Source organism: Rhamphochromis longiceps, linkage group LG5 (assembly GCF_057381845.1).
Source record: "Rhamphochromis longiceps isolate RC_006_pf linkage group LG5, R_longiceps_female_GT1.1, whole genome shotgun sequence".
NCBI lineage: Eukaryota > Metazoa > Chordata > Actinopteri > Cichliformes > Cichlidae > Rhamphochromis > Rhamphochromis longiceps.
Genome location: NC_140561.1, coordinates 17,032,226 through 17,047,007, shown reverse-complemented (window position 1 = coordinate 17,047,007; position 14,782 = coordinate 17,032,226). Strand labels below are relative to the sequence as shown.

The 14,782-nt window shown below is 41.7% G+C and overlaps 1 protein-coding gene across 1 annotated transcript in view; it reads left to right on the top strand.

The window, feature by feature from the left end:
- Nucleotides 1–1,016: 1,016 nt before the first annotated feature.
- LOC146669531 (arf-GAP with coiled-coil, ANK repeat and PH domain-containing protein 3-like) overlaps nt 1,017–14,782 on the top strand; it is a 58,068-nt gene continuing 44,302 nt past the window's right edge. The window contains exon 1 of the mRNA XM_085406178.1: nt 1,017–1,266. Coding sequence (XP_085262304.1) covers nt 1,220–1,266 — 47 coding nt within the window. The 5' untranslated portion in view covers nt 1,017–1,219. The remainder of the gene's footprint in view (nt 1,267–14,782) is intronic.

The following is a 14,782-nucleotide window of genomic DNA, read 5'->3' as shown; positions in this document are numbered from 1 at the left end:
CAAAGGCTCATATGTTTACAAACCACTGTTGCTATTTTCTTTAAGTCTATTCTCTGTGCCCCCCAGAGAATACACATACCTACACATTTTCCACATAGATGATGTTTAAGCTGATGCTAATCATGAGTGAAATATCACATGCTTAAGCCAGTTTTTGTGTTTACAAACACTGTATAGACAAAAGTACAGGACCACCCACACATTACACCCACAGTAGCTTTTAATTCAGTTCAATTCGGTTTTATTTGTATAGCGCAAAATCACAACAGCAGTTGCCTCAAGGTGATTTGCGCTGTTAAGGTAAAGACTCTACAATAATATAGACAAATCCCAACAATGATGGGCATACGGAAAGGAAAAAATCACTTTTAACAGGAAGAAACCTCCTGGAGAACCAACAACCAGCCTAAGAGCACAGAGAAAGAAAGAGAGACACTTTAATGATCAAACACAAATTGATGTATAAATACAGAGAATGAAAACATGCCAGTGAAGAAAAAACTTTCAAAGCATCATGGGAAGCCCCCACCAGCTGCTACAGTCTATTGCAGCATATACAAGGTTCAGAGTTCACCCGATACAGTCCGAGCTAAAAGTTTAATACAAAAAGTTTTAAGACTAATCTTAATATCACAGAGATTACCTGTCTCCTGAATCCTAACTGGGAGAATCCACAGGAGAGGGGCCTGGAAGCTGAAGGCTCAGCCTCCCATTCTACTTTAAAAAACTGCTACAACCATAAATAAGCATGCAGTTTGAAAGCAAAGTGCTCTGTTAGGATAAAATGGTACTATGGGGTATTTAATATCTATCTATCTATCTATCTATCTATCTATCTATCTATCTATCTATCTATCTATCTATCTATCTATCTATCTATCTATCTATCTATCTATCTATCTATCTATCTATCTATCTATCTATCTATCTCCCATGATTCCTTGTGCTCCTCCTGGGTTGTTACGGAAGCTTGTGTCTGCTCGGTGCTCACGGTGCAGCTACGCCTCCCGCCTGTCTGGGCAGCAGCGGCAGTAGTGTAGTAGTAATCTGCGTGCCGCGTACTCGGCTCGCATTTTGTGTCACCGTGCCACCAGAAGAGGGGCGACAGACTGCTGCGCGTCAAGGGGATACCAGTCATCATCCACACGGTTCAAGCTACATCCCGTTGGGGGCAATGACATTGGCAGCCTGACGTGGGAATTAACGAGAAAACGCAAAAATGACTGTGGACTTTGAAGAATGTATAAAAGATTCGCCCCGATTCAGGTAGGAGCTCCTCTCGGGCACATAGTAGCTTTGCGCAAAAAAAATGGCACACCTTATTTTAGGCTACGGGATTTCTTTTTTCTGAAGGGGGGATAGCACGCTTCGCCCATGCGGAATGTAACAGTGGTATCAACAGGGTAAAATGAAAGGACGTTGAAAGAGCTGGATGGCGATTCTCTATCCATATTTTCTTTATTGCATTTTTATTCATTGATTGTAATTTTCATATGGCATCTTTGTGATACATCAGCTGGATGTGTAATGGTGTGATTTTTATTTTATTTTTATTTTTTAACGTGGGCTGTCTATCAGCCCAGTGCAAATGAGGAGATGAGGGACACCCACTGCCACGCACAATGAGGATCCATATTGCCGAAATGTAAAATTACAAGTGGTTTTCTAGTGATCACATCATTCCCTTAACCTTCTTACAAGGGGCACACATACATTTTGAGGGTATAAGGGGAACACTGAAGTACAGTTTGGGTGCAGTCTTTTCTTTAGTCATACAGAAGGGCATGCAGTCCTCTAATGTGTGTCATTTTGCACAGTGGAGAGGAGAGACCCTTGCAGCAGCTGCAGCAGCACCAACAATAGTGGCCCTGGCTTGCAAAGAAGCAGCAGGGAGTGGAGTACACACTCTCTGCAAGAAGGGAGTTTGTATCCTGGGCACAAAGCCAGCTGTGCCTATCCGCTGGAGGTTTGTAGCCTCACTAGGTCCACGTGCCAATCTGGCTGCACTCCTGTACAGGCCAGTAGGGGAGAATAAAAGAAAGCAAGCAACATGTAGGCCAGGAATCCCCTGTTAAATATGCCAGTTAGAGGCGTTGCAGATATGTGGGCATGCCTTCTACTTAGTGTTTTCAACTTAAAGGACCAAATTATGAATTATTTAGTTTGTAGAGAAATAAAAAAATGCCACAGATCGGTTATTAAGTCATCCCCTCTGTATCTCCATGTCAGCATTGGTTGCGTGTTTAGTTGCAGTTCTCTATGTTTGTCATTTTGTTGCTTCCCTCTTGCTCTTCCCCTGTGTCTCCCTCTCACAGTCAGCTCATCTGGTTTCTTCACTGTTGTATATGTCCTCAGAATAATAGTTAGTAAATCAAATGAGAAGGCAGGCAGGGAAATGTAAGAAAGAGGGCGAGGGGAGACGGACATCCAGTTGGCTCCATAAATCTCATGCTGATTTATGGATGATAGATGGCTGAGAGAGAATGCCAGGAAGATAAAGAGAAGCAGAACAGACTCAGAAACTTCCCCTTCTCTCTCCCAGTTCACTGGACGAGTTCCAGACCTGCTGTTTCCTTAGATCATAGGACACACGTCATGTGTATGACTGTAATTGTGATAAAGAAGATGGGGATCATTATTTTGTAAGTGCTGTTTGGACCATAGGATGCCTTCACTTTCATGTCCCTGTTCTCATTATCCATTCATCAGGATAATTTCAGCTGTACTCAGCACGGTTAGTTAAGTCACATGTGGAGCTCAGTTTTATATAACAATGATGCAACATATAGATACTAAAAGAACTACTGGATAAGGGCAGCAGTGCCCAAAGGGCAAATTCATGTGACAAAACTAACAGTGAAAGTGAGGGTGACCCGAGTGACAGTGAGAGGGAGAGACGCTCATCTTGAGGACATCAAGGTTGAGACAGTGTTGCTGTAAGAAGTTTTGAATGAAAACAATGTATGTGTGCTGGTGTTTCACTGAGTGTGTCATAACTTAATCCTAAAGACTGATTTGTTTGAAAAATAAAGTGACAGGTCAGAGTTGCGTGACTAAGCCATCCAATTAAAGATCATCACTGCAGAAATTTCCATTATATTGAAGCGTGTTGTGATCCAGCTGCCTGTCTCCCCCTCCTTGTTGGGTCATTCTGTAGAAACAGAGCAATCCTGTCTATCTTCCCACACACAGGCCTATAACAGCTCACACACACCCTCTCGCTGCAGGTCTTAACTTGTGCCAGCGCTGTCTCTGTGTAAGCATCACTGAGTGAGCAGGAAAGAATTTGGAAAGGTATTCGTGCCGGTGTATTTGTAACACATATTTTTGTTCAGCCTCTCTCTGTATACTGAACTCATCACCAGTGCCCTGCCTCCTATTCACCTGCTCTTTCATTCATTCTTCAAGAAAGCATGTGTGGCGTGTAAATCTGCCTATAGTTGGTGGCAATGATTGTTTTAAATCAGATTTCCTGGAGCCACGGCCCTATTACATGTTTGTTTGCCTTCGTTTCAGTATTTCTAATCCCAGCACCACTACTGATTCTTTTATTGGTTGATTGGGGAGAAAAAAGTAGGCCTGCACAGGTTTTCAGTGTCACTGCAACAGATTTATTATCTGTGAGTCAGAGAACAGCGCGGAAAAAGAATAGAAAAAGATCTAAATGTGACTCGGGTGTTCAAAAGCTCCACTGCCAAGTGTTTGTTGTCACTGTATCGCAGGTTGGAACATTGAGAAAACATGCCGGTGTTAAAAAAGAAAAATGCTGATGAGCTTAGAGGTGAACAGTTTAGAACCTGCTACAGCTGAGAAGCATCATCTTGTGCTTGTGGTTTCATTTGATTCAGATGTTCAGTTGCTAAAACCAAGTGACATAAACATAAATGTTTCGAAACAGGTAAAATGACCGTGAATCGGCACTTGTTTTACATGTTCAGTCGCAAAAAGGATGCATAACTCGATCTATTTACAGCATGCATTTTGTCCTTTATTTTACTGTTCTGACAGTGTTGTTGTGATATAAGTGTTAATATTCATATGGGTGGGTGTTAGCTGTTGCCTAGCAACAGCTGCTGTAAGCCAGACAGCTGAGATCTGGGAGAAATGAGGACGGAAAATTTAAGAATGGACGAGGCGAGTGGGCACCGTGAAAGACGTCATCTTCATTTTGATTTTCAGTCACAGAGAATTTTTACTATCAAAGAAGTGTGTGTGAAAGTAAAAAAAACACAACAAATATTACTGGTGTACTTGAGTTTATTACAGTGGAATTGCTGTTGGATGCCTAAATCCAGTGTCAGAGCGCATTTAGGAATAATATTAAGCTCACGGGAGGTCTGTCTGTGTCATTTGTAAACTGTAAATCAAAATGAGAATACTGAATATGGACTAGTGTTTGTTGACTCCAGCAATGGACGTTTTAGGCCATCGTGTACTGAGAAGCGACTTCTATCCCACGCACAGCGTATACTCAGCATCAAGCTGTCCAGACAGGTTGAGAGAGGGAGTCAATGGCATTTGAAAAGTGGACGCAGCAGATCGAGATGTTCTTTTTGCAAATGTGTCGCACAGACCGAAACTTTATATTTTATTACACAAAACACAAAATACTTTTAGGACAGGGAAAAACCGAAACCTCGTCAAAGCTGCTCAGTCTATAATGTTTAAAACAAAACTAGGGTCCATGTATAATAATTTTCCCATAAGACTGGAGGGATTGTGCTACAGACTGTTGCCAAACCTGCGTGCAAGTTTACCTCATATTTAAATACTCTCTTCAGCTTTCAGGTAGCTGCATGTCATATCCCAGCGTAACAGCTGTTACACACATTCTTAACCTTATTTCAACAGCAGTGTTGCATGTTCAGAACTTAATTTTGGTGATGGCTTCTCGTGGTCTTGCACGTCGTTCTTTGGCTAGCCATCAGTTTGTGGCGTATTCTTTCAAAGCCTTGAACCACAAAGTAGATCCGGCCAGACACGGTGCTTCGGACCTCCCAGCCTACAGGTAAAGGCCCGAGTTCCTCACAGCTCACGCTGGCCAAATCCCGTGGTATTTCACTGACATCCTGGTATTTTGGATCCACAAGAGTCGACATTGAGATGAGAGGGTTGAGTTTCATCAGTTAAAACTTGCACTCTTTGTGACTTGGTTAACAAAGTGCATGCACATACTCTATGGATCTGTTATTTAAATTAATTGCACACTGAGTCATATTATTTTTCTGATAGTTGCAATAAAAAAATGATCTAAAAGGCACCAAAATCACAAAGTCAGACACAAATACCCTAGTTTTTTATGAACATGTGAAAGCTTTAAACAGTGTTATTTCTGCTCTATAGTTGGTTAAGTTGATATTACCTACAGTTTTGAGTGTTTCAGAGTTAACATGGGTAGTAAAAAAGTGTGTTTTTGAGACAACATGAAAACCCCATAGTCTGAGAAAAAGGGTGTGAATGTTTGCTTTAAGCTCCATGGCCATTACGTTATTATATGTCTGGCTGTTTAGAGCTGGAGGAGTTTTATTCAGAAATGAATGTTATTCTAAATCTGTATAGAGAGAGCCCACATGATAATAAATTGCAAAATCGTGGAAGTTCAAAAATATCTCAGGTTTATATAACCTGATGGTGAAGTGGATTTGATAAAAGATTTGATGTGTCTGTATAAAAAGAGGCTTTTAGCTGCCCTTATGTGTGATTTCCTACAATTATTTTTAAAAGCATGTCTCCATTTATTGGCAGATTAAAGTGCTTTTTGATGCTCTAGTTGTCTGTCTGGTGCCCTGGTTTCTTTAACTGTCTGGATTTTTATTCCCTACCTGCATCACCATTACCTCTAATCCTCTCTCTCTCTCTCTCTCTCTCTCTCTCTCTCTCTCTCTCTCTCTCTCTCTCTCTGTCTATTTGAGATACTGGGTGCTTATTGTTAAGAGCCTGTGAAATGTGTAAATATGCGTCATGCTGTCTTTGCTAGTCAGAGGCGGGAAAATAGCTCTGCTGTTGCCAAGAGTGACCAGTAGGCATTGGCAGGTGTAGACAATACCCTTCTCATCTCGGTATCATGCGTGATGGCAGGAGAGATTCATATCTGTCCCCATCAATGGGAAAATACTCAGTAGTTGTTTGAAGAGTGTGCCAGCGGGCAGGTGTCCCAGCAGAGAAAACAGTCGCGTTATTTGCAGAGGTGAACATCACATGGTGACTAACAGCCCAGATGATTTCAGACTGGATGAGAAAATGCATTAAAGGGCTGAATAAGATTACATGTCGGTTCTCACTGGTTCTCACTGATAAACTGCACATGTGCAGATATGATGTTGTCTGGAAAATGTCCCAGGCTTGTACCTGTTTTTAGTTCTAAGCCCAAAAGGACCCTGTCTAACTGCTTGTAACCTATTTTGGAGAAAAACATCTTTGAGAGTCACCGTGACCGTTTGAACCATCAGGAATAAAGCCTCTTTACAACTTTCAGCTTTTGGCAAAATGTTTAAAAAGGCTCCAGACCGCTTGCATTAAGTAGCTGATGTCTAGACATTCGTTCCCAAACACTTTCTCTAATGCATCCGTGTACATGGGAGATGAGCAGAGGAAGAAAGGAAACAGCCTGGCTGGCCTGAATCACTATTCTATTATACACATGCTCTCCATTCATATTAAAATCTAAACGTTTTTCTTTTCCAGCAGTGTTTGCAACCAAATCTGTTGCATTTGAGCTATAATAAAAGGGATTTTCCCTCCAAGATGGTAGTTTGTCTTTTACAAGGTATAGGAAGGTCATGCAGTTACTAATGCTGGACTTGGTCCTACGTGTTGGGAATTTATGTATTTTAAATATCCCCTGTCACTAATCTGTGAGCATACGTTAAAGCTAAAGCACTTTTTTTTTTTTTTTTTTTTTTTTTAAATGACATCAGAAACAGCAGTATGCGACATTACGTGATGGCAGAGCTCCAGTTCATCCTTTGTCATTTTTTTTTTTTTTTTTTTTTTTTTAAATAAATAGGACAGGGGGAATGAATGAGAGAAAGAGGGGGAGAGAAAGAAAGAAAACCAAAGGGGAGAAGAGACGGTGAGAAGGGGGGGGAAGAGAGAGAGAAAAAAAAAAAAGAACTCCTGGGTCACCTGTATGGAGAAAAAAAAAACAAACAAACAAAAAAAACAAACAGAGGAGACAGCAAACAACAAAGAGTAACATAATAATAGAGAAAACAAAGCACCATCACAATAAACTAGCTAGTCATAGATATCAATATTTACTAAATAATAAACGATATTGTGCAGCACGCAAGATAGACAGCGCACAGTGTGCTTTGAGGCAGCAGCCAAGAAAGCTTTAGTCCGCGTCTGTGAATACCCATGTGTGCATACCTGTGTGGATCAGCATGCTTGCATTCCAAAGGTTTCTCCATGTAATGATCTGCTAGGGAGTGTGGGGGGGCCACAGCCCCGTCCTCCAGGGTGTGAAGCGGGTATGGAGGAGATCAAAACTCCAGACATCCAGAGGCCCCCAGAACACAAGAGACCATGGAAGACCAACAGAGGGGCAGCCGCGCTAAAGCACTTTTTAATCTGTACAATGGAGTCAAATGCAAAAAATATTAAAAACTGCTAAATCTGCTTCAGTTTATGTTATCTTTGCCACTGTGATAAAGGTATGAAGGAATATCAAGGCAGTAATAAATACTTTTCCTTCTTCTTGTGATACTTTATTAATACACTGCGTCCAGAACATGTATCTACTCTAGAGTTAGGCAGCCACCAGAGGATGAGCACACTGCAGTCATTAACGGATGGTCAGCAACAATATTCAGGTAAGCTGTAGTGTTTAAGTGATGTTCAGTTGGTACTAAGTGGTACAAAGTTTGACAAAATATCTATTACACCACCCCGCCCTGATCCTTTGATACGATAAAAGCCACAATGAATCCATATTATTCAAGCCCAGTTCTGACCTGAGCATCTGAAGGTTACAGCGGAAATTGAGACTCATCACATCAGGCAACGTTTTTTAATCTTCTGATGTCAAATTGGTGAGCCCGTGTCAGCTGCATCCACCGTTTCCTGTTCTAAACTAACAGGAGTGGCACCCGGTGTGGTCTGCTGCTGCTGTCGACTTCAAAGTTATACATGTTGTGCATTCAGAGATGTTCCTCTGCATCTGGTTATTCGAGTTATTCCTGCCTTCCTATCAGCTGGAAGCATTCCTTCGACTCTCTTCTGACCTCTGACCTCAGCGAGGCCTTTTCGCCTAGAGAACTGCCGCTCACTGGATAGTTTTTGTTTTTGGAGCATTCTCTGTAAACCCTAGAGATGAGTGGGAAAATCCCAGTAGCTCAGCACTGTCTGAAATGTGATTGGTGGAGTAGACTTTTGTGTTGACAGTTGGACAGATGTCACTAACATAGCGATGTTATGCAGTGTTGTTTAGAACAATAAATGTGAGTATTTTGATTTGAATACAGTTTTGAATATTTGATTAGCCCTGAAAGTGTAATAGGTACATGTGTTGTTGCGCACGTACTGCGTGATATAGCAGCTTTGCTAATACTTTCTTTGCTCTGAAAGGTTCGACCGCAGCAGGTTGAGGATGAAGCAGACGGTGCCATGATGATAAACTCCTAATGATGTTAGTGATTAGATCAGGAAACCCTCACCGGAAAGAAATCCCTTAGCTATATATTGACCTGTTAAACTATTTTAACCTGCAAGTGTTAACAGAAAAAACATGCAGACTGGCAGGGCCATAAAAATATCTCGTAACCCCTGTGAGTTTACATAAATATTTTAGTTCCCCCTGGGTGTGTAAAGGTAGCGTCGGCTGTGAACTGCAGAAAGCTGGCCGGTCTTGTCAGAAGCTTCACAAACTGTTGTTACAACTTAGGAGGAGTGCAGTTTGTGGCAGCGTGGTCTCGATGTATTGTCTAACCCTCTGACAGAGTGATATGAAGTGCTCTTTTTATTGCATCGAAAGACATCAGGTGAACGAAGAGGGCAACCCCGCCTCAGTTGTTTTGCATGTGCGCCTTGAATAGGTGCCCTTACGTGACTCCAGATTTAAAAAAGCGCACTGCGCATTGCATATGATGTGAAAAAGGCGATGCCCCCATTTGCCACCTGCAGATGTTTGCTGTGTTCAGAAATGTTGTAGCCAGTAATACTGTTCCTGTTTTTGTTTTAGGAACAGAGTTGTTGACATCCATCGACTTAGAAGCAGCGTTTCTGCTCTTGCAGCATTTTGTTTGTTTGCTTGGAAACATACTGTGCACAGATCGCAGCTGCTGCTCTGCTCACAAATCTGGTATTCCCGCTCTGTTTTGCTCTTACACGAGACTCGGTGTTTGCAAACGTGCAGGATCCGATTCTTTATTTCAGAGGAGCATAGAAGGATGGAAATCAGTAGCGATAATGATAATGATAGGCACTTGAATGGCTTCTGTACTGTGTGGTTTTCATTCTTCTTATCGGATTTGCATTTGTGTCGCACGTGTGTGTCTGCCTCCCGGCCAGCATGTTGGCAAATCACATCATCTCATATTCCTCTTTCTGCCACCGTGCCAAGCACACAGAAGTTGGGCATGTTCATGAGAACATGGGCCCATCACGTGGACACATCCAGTGAATCCACGGAGTGCATGCGCTGCTGGGGGACCTATATGAAATAGGATTATCAGTAAACACACTCTGATTAAATCAGCTGGATAGCCTACAGACCCCGTTAAAGCTCACACACTATCAGCCTCATACCCTGAGAAGCTTTAATACAATTTTCCTTTCTGTAGTGTGAGGGATGAAGAATTACACAAGTACTGTTGACAAACTGCAGTTTAAAGGACTTGCAAGCCTTGGGTCAGAGTACTTCTATGTCCCACTGAAAACTTTTTATAAAACCAATTCACAATGCAGTGGCTTTCATTTTAAGAGGCGTCTCCATGGTTGCCGAGATCATAATGGATGTTGTACAGGAGGATGCTTTAACCGCAGCGCAGTCCTGAATATTCGCAATTCGAATCAAGCAGGTGCAAGGCAGCTCATTTTAGCTCACCGTCCTCAATTTTAAACTTTGTCAGTTATGTATTTTATCCCATAATATAACGTTATCGATTTTCGATTGAGGCGATTTTACAAGTTTGCTCGGCTAACGTAGCATGGTGGCGCATGAGATGAACCCTCTTGTTTGTAGTATTCCCAGAGTATTTTAATTTATTTAATAAAATATTGATATTTGTCCCTGTACCGATACAATATTGCCACATGAAATATCGTGATACTATGCTTTATTACTGTGTTTAACATACAGTACAACTCTGCACACAAATATCAGGAGAAAGAAAAGATCACATTAAGATCTCTTCGTGGTCCAGCTTACTTCTCCTGACATCTTTCATTTTCTAAATGCCCTCCTGACTCTCGTCTAAAACACAAATTTGACTGAGTTACAAACTGAACTCTAATCCTGATAAAACGCAGAGAAACACAGGCACTAACTATTGTAACCCCCGCATTGATTAAGATGCATCTTAATTCCAGCTCAGTGGATGTGACAGTCAAACAGGCTTTTTCTATAAACTAGAATCCCAAAGTGTAATTATTAATTCTTTGTCTTTGGAAAATAATGCCAATCAAAGTCATAGTTTCATAATGACTGCGACTTGCAGTTTATTTTGGTCCAGAGAGTAATTACCCAGATCAGAGCCTGGGCAGCTGTGATTGAGCAAGTCGTGATTCATGGGAGAGCTTTAGCAGATTCTCATTTAATCTGGATGACTATAAAGCGCCACTTTAAGGTTTCAATTTTGCATTTATAGAGCGACTAAGTCTAACAGGCGGTTGATTTAAAGATGTGGCGATCAACAGCGTCAGCACAGACAACATGAATCATTTGAAAACATCCTTTTGACAAAGTCTGATTTGTGGCAGATGTGTTGGTCTCATCGGAGTCGAGGGTCACTCCTGTCGTGAGTAAGAAGAGTGAAAAATGTGGCACAAATCAGACCTTCTCACGTCTTTCATGCTGTGTCATGGTTTATTGTGAGTAACCTCTCTGTGTAATCATTCAGTCCCACTAAGATCAGCATTTGGTGTGGGAGTTTGTGCAAATGCTGCCAAGGCCTCTTGAAATCAAATCAAAACTATTAAGTAAATTGGCGTCGTCTTGTTCCTGGGTTTCTTTCTTCATGTTGGTATTACAAGTTGTTTTCCCAGCAAGAAGCATTTGTCTATCCTTTGGCATCCCCCGCAGTTTAAACACATATTTTGCCTCACTTGAGATGTATTTTTTAGACTCTTCCAGAATCAAAACACAGCTTGCTAGTTTTATGTGTTATGGTAGTTACTTGGGGGGTGGAGTTGTTAACCAAACACACAGACTGACTTTTGGTTTAACTGGAAGTCATGTTTGAAGAGAGTTCACAATGCAGGAAGTCATTAAATCACATAAGGGGGAAACCAGCTTCACCGCTTATGTGTAGTTTCTGGAATGCATTTGTGTTTTCCAGACTTTTTGTGCAGAAAGCTACACATGAAACCTTGGGGCACTGTATATGTTTGGACAGACGCATGTAGCTGTACAAACATGCACATTAAAGACAGAATCTGGCACCACAATGTGACACGACAAGGTGATTTTCTGCAGGGTTAAAGGGTCAGTGGTTTCTCACACTTCAAATCAACATTTTGTCTCCAAGATACTTGAAATAATAAAAGTGGTCTTAAAATTGTGTTTTTTGTACAGAAAGAAATAAAACGTTTGACTTCGTGGTGGCTTTCTGTGTGCCAGGAGGTTTTATACACGGTTTTGCATTTTTTTTAATACACTGCAGTTGAAATAGCCATACATGTTTTTTTTTCCTCAACTTGAAAACATTTTTTAAGCCAGGATAAACCACTTAACAACTTCCATAGGATTTAAAGGCTAGTCTTCACTGTTTACATCCTGTTGAGGGGACTCGCATCGAAACCTAAGAGCCTGTTCCACAAGACTGTCGACGCAGTCGGTCTTCCGATGTTTATCCGTCTATAATTCTGGATCGTAGCTAGCCAAAGAAATCGACGCCTCTGACGTCGGCAAGACTAATTCTTGTGTTAAAAATAGAAATTTAAGCTACAAGTGCGTGTTTGTCGTCTACACGCAATGTGGGAATTATCTGGTGTCGCGGGGCTCCGTGCCTTCGATAAACAGCCCAACTGGTTCAACCAAGTGGTGGCCAAAAGACAGGAAGGGAGAGAAAAGAGTTGGGAAATCTTTGTGTGCACACCCACCAGTTGTCTTGTTGTGGTTGCACTCCTCTTCTTCACCTTTATCCATCTTTTTCCTCACTGTACTCTCTCCTCCAGCCTCCTATATTGGCAGTGTGCAGAGTGGATATGAATCAGTGACAGCGCAGCAGCAGCAACACTGACTGAGTTTCAGTATGCTGCCTAAGTCTGTTTTTGCTCTGGTTCTAGTTAAAAGATGGGAATGTAGCATGACTGGAAGGATGATCGATGACTAAACATACAGGGGCAATGACTGATGGGCGGATGTTTGTAGTGGAGGGGGAATATAGAGGAAGAAAGATGGTCCAAAGGGATGGAGTGCACCCAGAGGAAGAAAGACAAAAAAAAATGGAGACAGATTAATGGCAGCACATACAGACACATAACCGTGTATAAAAACCCACTGTGGTAAAATTTCCCAGAAAAGTATCTTAAAGACACAGAGGACAGCTTCCTTAGGCTGACAAATGATACAGTCTCACAATCATCCTGTTCAAACTGGAATAGAAGGTGTTTGTGTTTGCACGTCTCGCTCTTACATCTGGGGTCCACTTGAGCAGCTGGTTCAGATTTGGCCCAACTTTCTCTGCCTTGGTTTTAATTGTACACACTTGGCTTTATGAACAGTAGTTTTCTTTTGCGTCAGATTATTAGTTTATACTTTGATAGGCTGTTTGTCCTTCCTGTTTACTCTCATGTCTTACTCAGCCCTCACGCTCTTCCTCCACCCACAATCCTGCTGTCCCTCACACCAAATGTGTCAAAATTTTAGACCACCGATACAAATTTCCGGTGCCTTTAGTAAATAGCACAATTCACATAGTTAAGATTTTTTTTTTCCTTCTTCTTACTCTTCAATCTCAGCTACAGTCTGTTGAGACATGCATATCTGACCATTTCTATCAGGTTGTTGATGCTGGCTTGCCGTGTGTTTGGCGCCCCACCAGCCCCAATCCTCGCTGAATCCGTACACCCCTGCAGTGCTGAAACCACAAGTGTGATTGACAAGCCAGTCTTGAGGGACATGAAAAGAAACCGGAACACCTTTTGCTCTTTCTTGGACACTGATGGATTCCCTAGTCATGTTTCCCATCTTTACATTCTTCAGCCTGCATCCGTGCCTGAAATCCCTGAGGAATTCCTCAGGGATTTCCAAATGAAAATATTCCCATCTGCCATGTCAGCAGTCCCACAGTTTCTTGGATTCATAAATCCCACTCCTACAAAGTCACATAAGCATGCACTCTTTCACGAACAGAGTGGTTCTTTCCATTTGTTCAGTGGTTTGCCCACCGCGTACAAGGGTCAAGAAAAAAAAATCACAACAGCTGAACCACATTCATCAAATTATAATGGCAATTGATCTTAAAGCAGGCAGGAAGGAAGGAAGACCGTGTCATAGATTGCTTTGGTATGAGGGTGTAGGGATATGGTGGGTATGTGTGTGTGTGCATATGTCACATAGACAGATGTAGCTAGCTGAACAGGGTGGTTCTGTCAGAGAGATCCGGCCTGGAGAGCAGGAAGATTAAGGTTCAGCTCGATATGAAACAAGCGTAACCAGAAGTTTCATGGTGACGGCAACTTGCAGTCTACTTTGTACTAGAGTGTAGAAAACCAGATTAGAGTAAAAGCTTCACTTTGACTGCAGCCAAGCACCGTTTTCTCCCACAGTTTCTGAAACCACATCACATAAAAACTAGCTTTGTTAAGTTAAAGTATTCGATAATTACTGCTGACAATTTTTGAGGTCTAACTCGGGCCAGTCATATAATTAAATTTCATAAATGTTATGTCACCCTACTGCAGTCAAAATGCTCGCATCACAACAAGTCAGCTACATGGGAGCAGATAAGCGATGATCTTAGCTGATCTGTTCATTGTAAAATATTAAGCTCTGAACTGGAAGCATCAGCTGCGTCAGAAGTCCATGTGTATTTACTACCTCATTACCAACATGTTAACATTTGATTTGTAAAATATAATTCATAAATCTTTCTAGCACTGAGCTTTATAGGTGAAACCACAACACTTCACTTGCATACTCACGCTGTCTGGCCCAGATTTGTTTCTCTTGCTGTCTCAATGAGCGAGGCTCTTGCGTAAGACCACCCCGAGCGTTAATGTAAACCTGTCTCTTCATTCTGTCTCACCCAGTGGACTTTCCCTCCACTTCATATCCTGCTGCACTTCAGCAATCGACGATTTAATAATGCAGTCGTGTGAGGTGTTGTAATCTTGTTTTCTCGACCGCCGTCGTAGTCTTGGATAAGGACAATGCTTTGGTAGTCCGGTATTAGCAACAACAACAACAACAACAAAAATCTGGCCTTGTGGTTTTGCTGTTGCTTCATTTGGAGATAATGGCTATAATTTGGAGTGAAAGAAAAACGCTGGCCATTTGGAATTACAGTGACAGAATTTGTTCAACAGTGTTCATTAGATGCATAAATGTTTACCCCAAACTAAATTTGTCTGGTCTGTGAGCTCACTTTGTCTGTGGTGCGCCTTCAGCGGATTCCAT